The 9,184-nt window shown below is 46.2% G+C and overlaps 1 protein-coding gene across 2 annotated transcripts in view; it reads left to right on the forward strand.

Annotated features, from left to right (window-relative positions):
- Nucleotides 1-8,282, forward strand: part of zcchc4 (zinc finger, CCHC domain containing 4) — a 55,976-nt gene extending 47,694 nt beyond the window's left edge. Inside the window, exon 13 of one of the 2 annotated variants that reach the window (XM_084318337.1) lies at nucleotides 7,960-8,282. In XM_084318337.1, the coding sequence (XP_084174463.1) occupies nucleotides 7,960-8,080 (121 nt within the window). In that variant the 3' untranslated portion in view covers nucleotides 8,081-8,282. The remainder of the gene's footprint in view (nucleotides 1-7,959) is intronic. The other variant, XM_084318338.1, reaches the window with a different exon arrangement.
- Nucleotides 8,283-9,184: the final 902 nt, after the last annotated feature.

A 9,184-nucleotide genomic window follows, 5' to 3' on the forward strand; every position in this document is an offset into this window, starting at 1 on the left:
TGTGTTGTGGTGATCTCATTCAAGGAGCACTACACAAGCGCGCGCACACACACACACACACACACACACACAGTTTGTTGTTTTTGTTCTATTAGTGATTTACACACTTTCTCGGTTGGTTAATTATAAAAGATACAAACCTGAAAACAAACGCACTTAAATGTTAAATAAAAGGACCACAGTAATGAGGCAGGAGGAACATATTTTTTTAATAATGGTAAAATTGTTATTTAAAAATGTGCCCCTAAAAAATATTTTTTGCCCCTAAATGTCTCATTTAGGGGCAAGTATGCCCCTAGTGAAAAAGCTTAGCGTACAGCCCTGTCTTTGTGAGGTTACTGTTTTATAATTTACATTACATTGAAAAAATATATTTTTTAAAGCTGGATTTTCGAATACAGAAGAGGTATTATTTAGAACATTACTTCATATTTTTCTTGTTATTGTTATCACAATATGGTCACCCTTGAAGTCGCATGATAATTCACTTAATAAAATAATGACGAGTCAGCCTCCTAAAAAGACAAAAGTTAGTGACACGACTCACACCGCCGCCGCCAACCCAGTCAAAGTAGGGACTTTGCTCTGTATCGTCAATCAATGGTCAAATAAATATTTGATTAAGGAATATACGGTAATAGGCCTTTTTGTATTATTTCTGTGTATCAGCCAAATGTATACATTTTTATGTTAGACATTGAGGGAAATTAAGATTCTCAGATTTTTTTACAAACCGCCGCTTATCAACTAACCGGTTAATCGGCAGGTGACGTACGTTGCTCAGTAGTTCTTGATTGAGACAGCTGCGCCACTGTTTTCGGCTGCCTGCCGCTGCGTCCTACTATCACCGTTTGTCCTCGTTTTGTTTGTCTCGTATTCACCCGACAAAAATTATCTACGACCGACAACTACTTTTGGATATCCGTGACTGCTTTATGGACCTCCGTGGTGGGGGTTTCATGGAGAGAACACTACCGGGAGAAAGGATTCTTCCCCACCCCTGGCTGGCCAAACTCCCAGCCGAGCTAATACGTCCGTGCCTCGGTGTCCCCCGTCGCAAAGGACGATCTGGGAAGCGGAGAAAACTAGGAGGCGCGGCGGCGGCCAAATGGAAAAACACCCGTCGCTCCTACCTGGTGCCCGTGGAGTTCCAGAGAACCCCGCCCCGCCGCTCGTCCAACCCCGGAGTGTGGAATTATTCCCCGCCGGTTTTCATACACCGGCCCAGCCCAGAGTCTGTCTCTCCCTGGGTTTCATCGCCCATGGAGGCCCAATGGATGTCGTGGCGCAAACCCCCATAGCCTCCGCTCCCTGCTCCAGGTGCAGCCTCCCTGGAGCTCCCCTCCCGCCCCCCCCCCCCGCGGCTGGCCCTTCAACGCTCGCTCGCTGTCAAACGAGGCCTTCAACTTGAACGCTCTCTTCACGGACCACAAACTGGATTTTCTCCTGGTGGTTGAAACGTGGACACGGACTGGTGAGCAGCCTACTCCTCTCATTCAACTTTGTCCCCCAGACTGCGACTTTATTAACACCCCTCGTCTCACAGGAGGCGGCATAGCAGCTGTTCTTAAAAAAACATTTTAATTGTCTCGCTCTAAAATCGGATCCTGTCGAGAGTTTTGAAGTGCAGCTAATTAAAGTCGGGACTCCTGAATCCACTACTGATTATCCTGGTCTACCGCCCCCCCCCCCCCCCCCCCCCCGGCAACTCACTAACGGGGCTGTACACTGCGACGAGATTATCGCAAATTGCCCCTCTAATTGGCCGTTGCGATTGGTAAATAATATTTGGGGGCGGGCTTGCGAGTAGTGATTTCAAGCCTTGCATTTGCATTTCACTCCTAAATGATCCAAGGTGTGTGATGACGCTGAGCACTCAGGTATGATCAGCGGGGAAAATCAACTGAGCACTCACTCTGAGCTGACTGTCTGATTTAGCTATGAAGAAAAGTAAAGTTAGTAGTAGGGATGGGAATCGATAGTTCCTAACTGGGTTTTGGTCATATGCTCCCGAAATTCTCCCGCTGTTTGGCTGCTTCTATGTGCAGTGAAAACTACTCGAAATGCTTTAGAACCTAGTCATTGATTTAGTTCAGGGTTAGCCGTGGAGCTAACGCTAGCTAACGTGAGCTAATCAAGCTCACAGAGAGAGATAAACAGCTGACAGCAGGTAGTACAGGTACAAATACAATAAAACAAGGGGTGGGGGCTGTTGTGTAAACCTTGTGTCGCGTCAATCTGGTCCACACGTTACTCGTTCATATCTCAGCCCGTGCTGAGATATGCCCATTCCGCGGTTTGTTAATAAAGTTTTCAATCAGACAGATGTATGGAAAGGCTTTTATTATAACATTCGTTGAGGTAAAAATCATTATGCCTCATTTAGTCATCCTGCGGAGCACTGGTCTCCTACTCGTCGGCCGCGGGGAGCTAATGTTAGTAGCTTTGTTGTTGTCAGCAGCACACAGGACATTCAGGAAGTCAAAAACTAATAGCGCTTGCCGATTGGTGCTAAGAACAGCAGGGCGGGTGCAAGCGGTGTGACGTAATTGGCAGACTCGACTGTCAATCAAAATTATTCTGTTTTCCGTCAGAATGAATGAATGAAAACTTTATTAACAGATTGCATAATGGGTACAATACATGAATACAGTACAGGAGGATGAAGACCAGAGAAAGACTTTCGGCTTTTTTACATAAGGGTCCTCCATTTTCAATTCATCAAAACATTTAGAGACATACAAATATACAGTAGTTTCATAAAAATGCTATTTATTGATTGATTGATTGATTGATTTAAAACTTTATTAACATATTGCAGAATGGGTACAGTACAGCTCAATACATACAATTGTTAAGGGGATGCAGACCAGAGAAATACTTTTGTCTTGTTTACATCAGGGTCCCCCATTTTCAAGTCATCATATTTCATATCTAAATCATATAATATCTCATTGCTAAATATATGCAGTATATAATCTAATAATCCAATAATCTAAATCTAATATATAATATAAAAATGCTAAATGCATGGGTATTTTATTTTGTCTTTAATGTTAGCTTGCAAACTCAAATACTGTCTTGGTAAGCCTCATAATGAATTGTTTGGGGTAAAAAAGAAAAACATCGTGATGTGTATCGTGTATCGCCGAAAGGTCAGAAAATATCGTGATATCATATTTAGGCCATATCGCCCAGCCCTAGTTGGTTCATTATAAAAGATACAAACCTGACAACAAAAGCACTTAAATGTTAAATAAAAGGACCACAGTAATGAGGCAGGAGGAACATGTTTTTTTGCACTATAATGGTAAAATTGTTATTTAAAAATTTGCCCCTAAAACATATTTTTTGCCCCTAAATTTCTAATTTAGGGGCAAGTGTGCCCCTAGTGAAAAAGCTTAGCGTACAGCCCTGACTAAGTGACTTTATCTCTGAACTGTCCGTTCTCCTATCGCAGACAATGCCCAGCTATGATAAAGTCTTACTGCTCTGCGATTTTAATGTTCACGTATGTTGCCCAAATAAACCCCATGTGAAGGAATTCCTGCACTTAACTGAGTCTCTTAACTTTAGCCTCCCCAACACACAAACTCGGTCACATTTTAGATTTAGTTTTAACAGCAGGTTTTTCCATCGACAACATGGAAATAGGTGACCCAGTCCTTTCAGACCATTCAGTGATCTCTTTTGATGCTCTGGTTTTTGTCCCCATTTCCAAAGCTATTGTCCCAGCGCGTTCCTCTCGCCACATTAACCCCTCCACTGCCATTAAGTTCCGTGATGCCTATATAGCTGCCCCTAATACCTGCAGTATTGAGGCCTCTCCTGCCCAGCACAGCACTGAGATCCTTATCTCAATGTTCAATTCCTCATGCTCCTCCATACTCGACTCTGTCGCCCCCCTTAAACTCAAAAGGCCCAGACCTAGATCTCAGCCCTGGCTTGATGAGAACACCAGAGCTTTAAGGAGACGGTGCAGACAGGCCGAGCGCAGGTGGAAACACAATAAACTGCAGATCCACTATGAGATCCTTAAACATCACCTCAAACAGTATCGAGAGGCAGTTAAGGTGGCGAGAGAAAGGCACTTATCAGAAATAATTGCCAAAAATTGTCACAATCCCAGAGTCCTTTTTTCGACCATTAACTCTTTCACCTCCCCTCCACCCGCCCCCTGCCCTGTTGCCTCCCCCTCTAAATGTGAAGAATTCCTAAACTTCTTCATCAGGAAGGTGGAAACCATCAGAGTAGTCATCTCATCGTCCTCCACCCCCCCCTCCTGCCCAGCCCCCCTGTCCGGCCCCCCCTCCTACCCAGCCCCCCTGCCCAGCCCCCCCTCCTGCCCAGCCCCCCTGTCCAGCCCCCCCCCTCCTGCCCAGCCCCCCCTCCTGCCCACTTCCCCCTCCCTCCCAGCCCTCCTGCCCGGCTCTTTTGAACAACTTCCAACCCATCTCTCTAACCACTCTCAGAGAGCTGGTGGCAGGCATGCGGACTGTCACATCCCCCCTTGATGCCCTCCCTACCCACCCATCTTCTAAAAGAGTCCATGGACATAGTAGGCCCCAGTATTCTGTCTATTATAAACCGCTCTCTGGAATCTGGCTCTGTTCCCTCCTCCCTGAAGCACGCCATGGTTGAGCCCCTCCTAAAAAAACGAACCTGGACCCTGCTCTCTTCAATAATTACAGGCCCATATCCAAATTACCCTTCGTCTACCCTCCGTCTAAAAACCCACTTTTATTCCCTAGCCTTCAATAAACCCTGATTCTCCCACACCCTAACTCACACACTCCCATGCAATTTTATCCTGCCCCCTCCCTCTTGTATCTCTTCTTGTGCTCCTGTCCCCTGTGTGCTATACTGTGCTCTGTGCTCCCCTATCCGTTTGTTGGCCTACTGTTGTCCTATTCTCTGAATGTACTGTCTTGTCCTGTTGTGCCTTTTTGTATTTGTGTATTTTATATTAAAGGGGTTATGCACTGCTATTCCTAGCACTATTTGGGCAACTTTACACACTTCCTGTGAGTCTATGTAACACATCTGTAATTTTTATTCCAAAAATAATCATTGTTTTATATTTCTAATCTTGTACTCAAAACCAGCATTTTTCAGCCTCATGAAAGCAGGCTATTATTGGCTTGGCTCCACCCATTCTGGCAGAATGCTTTGAGTGACAGCCACCCACCAAATAGCTCCGCCCATCTCCCCGTCAGAGATTAGGTTTCAGGTTACATACAAATATGGTACGTCATAAATATAGAGATGTAGCAGTACTGTCTATCTATATATATATAATATGTTACCATGAATTGAAATTGGGGGACCCTGATGTAAACAAGACGAAAGTCTTTCTCTGGTCTCCATCATAGCAGTACTGAGCAGTACTGTAGCAATACAAATATGGTATGTCATAAATATAGAGATGTAGCAGTACTGTCTATCTATATATATGTTACCACTATTTGTAAAAGCCACAACCACGTTACCATATTTGTAATAATGTAAATCATTGTGTCGTTGTACATATTGTGTATACACCGTTAGAAGCTAACATAGCTTAGCTTGGTAGCTATTGTGCTAACAACATATCCCGACGTCCGGCTCGCTGGCCGGCATGCACGCCCGCCACAAAATGGTTCTCTCCTCTCTGTACACCCCCGTCCCCACGGGTACCCTGCCGGGGAGCCCATGGACGCGACAACTGCGGCAGCCGTAGGGTGCTCGAGCCCGCCGTAACGCTAGTGGTACACAATAGCTATGAGCTAACTAACGCTACGGCCGCCGCTGTTGTCGCGTCCACAAGCTCCCCGGCAGGACACCCGCGAGAACGGGGGCACACAAGGAGGAGAGAACCACCCCAAATCGAGCACTCATGCCGGCCGACAAGCCGGACACCGCGGTTGTTGTTAGCACAATAGTAGCCCACTGTGATGCACCGAGTGGGCCACCATTGATCAACATGCAGCGATGTGTAGCTTGCATGATGCGTGTGCAGTGCTTTGCCACACAGGTCTGAGAAGAGGACCTGCACATGATAACAACCGGGAGCGTCGCGGAGCATTCAGCCTGCTGGCTACCTAGATCCACTTCAACCAGCCGAGCGTCGGGAGCTCCAGCAGCTTGTCGATGTGCTAATAGCCTGGAGCGAGCTACCGTTAGCTTGCAGAGGCTCCAGCACACCGACAAGCTGTTTAGCCAGCTACCGTTAGCTTGCAGAGGCTATTAGCACACCGACAAGCTGTGTAGCCAGCAGGCTGAATGCTCCGCGACGCTGGTTGAAGTGGATATAGGTAGCCAGCAGGCTGAATGCTCAACGACGCTCCCGGTTGCTAACGCCGGCCCCGGCTGGTGCTAAGTAGCTAGCGATCGCTCCCGAGTCCCGAGAGCTAACGCCGGTCTGTCTGTCGAAGACCGAGGGAACCGCATCAGGCTTCAGCCAGACCACGTGAGCGGATCGGCGCGGCCGAGAAATCCGCTCTTCGCTCTTTAAAGCTTGGTCCGCTCCGCTAATCGCTCATGTTGACCCCGCCCCCAAGTCGCTCTCCGCTCGCTCCCCACTCACCTTGAATCGAGCGCTCCCCGCTCCCCGCGCCAGATCGCTCTGCAGTTTTTCTTTTTCTTTTTTGGAGCATGGTGTAAATGAGCTCAAACTACAACAGTCTACACCCCCTGGGCCCCTTAACAATTGTTTGTATTGAGCCGCATTGTAATTGTAGCCATTCTGCAATGTTAAATAACGTTGTTTATCCATTCACTAGTTCTATTAAGCGATGATAGGCTAGCCGAGCCACAATGCTATGGTCGCTGCCATTAACGTTAGCATGTAAGCTAACGTCAACAACAATGGCGTCGATACCTTTTCTAACAGGAGAGTGAGTGTGGGCGTCATAGATATCTATGGTGGGCGTCTCTACAGTGACGAAGCCTGAACCCTTCTCATTGGTTGAAAATGGCCTTCATGTTTGTACATCGCAATCTGTTGCTTTGACATTGTACTGCATGTATATATTACATCAACAGTGTTAAACCACTGTGAGCGGCCTGGAGTGGATTGGAGCGGAGGAGAACTCTCGCTCCGGACGTCGCGCCGACTCATTTTAAAACCCACTCCTCGCTCACGTCAAAACCGGCCGCTCCGCGCCCCGCGCCGCTCACGCTCCGATCCGCTCACATGCACTGGCTTCAGCTGATTAGTGATCTTCTGGACAAACCTTCCACCCTGCAGGTAGCAAGAATGGAGGCGGGCATTACTAAAACCACAGAGCCAATCACATCACCGTGCGCTATAAACAGCGCCCTGTGACGTGCACCAGGTCGTCAAATCAACATGACCTGATTTACTAGAGGCAAAGAGGGGATGGGCTGTAGCTGAGGAATTCGCCAATATAGTATTTAGGCCCAAAAACACATTGATACGAACTCCTATTACTATAATACAATGCTAGAGACTGAAAAATGACATTTATAATGCATAGCACCTTTAAGACATTGATTTTATGCTTTGATTGTACAGCACTTTGGTTGGCTCTTGAGTTTTTTTTTTTTTTTTTTTTCTCCCCGTCCCAATTAGTCGTTGTGCCAATCCATTTCAGTTCACACCTGGTATCAGAACACGTCTCCACATGAGTCTTGAGGGACCACTTATGATCAGATTGTTTCCCCACTCAATATGCAAATAATAGATAAGTTGTAATTTAACATCAATGTGTGTGATTTAACATCAATGTGTGTGTGTGTGTGTGTGTGTGTGTGTGTGTGTGTGTGTGTGTGTGTGTGTGTGTGTGTGTGTGTGTGTGTGTGTGTGTGTGTGTGTGTGTGTGTGTGTGTGTGTGTGTGTGTGTGTGTGTGTGTGTGTGTGTGTGTGTGTGTGTGTGTGTGTGTGTGTGTGTGTGTGTGTGTGTGTGTGTGTGTGTGTGTGTGTGTGTGTGTGTGTGTGTGTGTGTGTGCCTGTTGCAGCAGTAGGTCCAAAGTCAAGGGAGGTAGAAACCTGCCTCAACAGCCTCCCTTCAAACCCAAAACCAAACCCAAAGGCAAGAGGAAGTCTGGAGCAGCGCGCAGAGCCAAGAAGCTGCACTGAGGACCTGGAGACATGACCGTCTGGGCTGTGTGGGGGGGTGTAAGTCTCATGCAGTGGGAACATTTTAATTAATTAACATTCATTACCCAGTGTTTCCCTCCACCCCCATCTCCAGTTTTTTTCTTTATTACTGTTGCAATATGCCTGTATTAAAATGTGCCTGGCTTATAACAAACATACCAATAAACAAACCATTACTAGACATCATTACTACCTTTTTTCCCCCTTTTCCTATGTTCAAATGGCTAACTACATTTACAAAGACTGTTTTGACTGTTCAAATTGTATTTGAATAAAAGAGCAATATGAATTAAAAAGTTTAACCTCTTTAAAAAATATGTTAAAAGAATAAAAGGTATGTCTGGTATTGAGGCATATTGTAGGAATTTGCCGGTAACATTTTCAGTTTGCCACCCTGGCTTGGTGTGAGTACTGTACGTCGACGAGGATGACTACTGTGGAAAACTGTATGTATAGAGATATGATATTCATGTACAATGTGCAAACCGAAAAAGAAAAAAGCGTACTACTGGTTGTTAGGAGTGCTCCCTCTGGTGGATACAACTATATATATTTCTTTATTATTAACCCACTTATCTGCTGTTTTAAACGACGTAGACATGAAAGCTGCAATTCTTACTGTGTCCCAAACATACATACTGATATAATGTTTGGTCAGTAACATCGGTCTCCCAGTCCCTCCACCCTGCAGTAAAAAGAAATGCCACTTACAGCACCTTAAAGATCCAGTACAATGGTGTTTTAATTGTGCTTATTGTGGAATGGTAATGTGATACTTTTTTTTTTATCCACTTTTCTCCTTATTATTCTATTTTTCTCCCATTCCAATTTTGTGTTTCCAATTCTCCCGTCTTGAACATTGCTAGACTATGCCCCCCACTGGTCGGTTGTGGGGAGGATGGAAGTCTTGCATCACGTGTTCCCTCCGGCACACGAGGAGGCAGCCTGTCGCATCTTTTCACTGGCCAGCGCGGACTCTCATTGGCGAGGTGTAACGCGGCATGGGAGGCTCGCACTACCCCCGCTACTTCCTGTCTTTGCTGTGCAGGCGTCCCCCAACCGACCTGTAGGAGTCGCTGTCCA

Source organism: Notolepis coatsorum (assembly GCF_963971535.1).
Source record: "Notolepis coatsorum genome assembly, chromosome: 1".
Lineage (NCBI taxonomy): Eukaryota > Metazoa > Chordata > Actinopteri > Aulopiformes > Paralepididae > Notolepis > Notolepis coatsorum.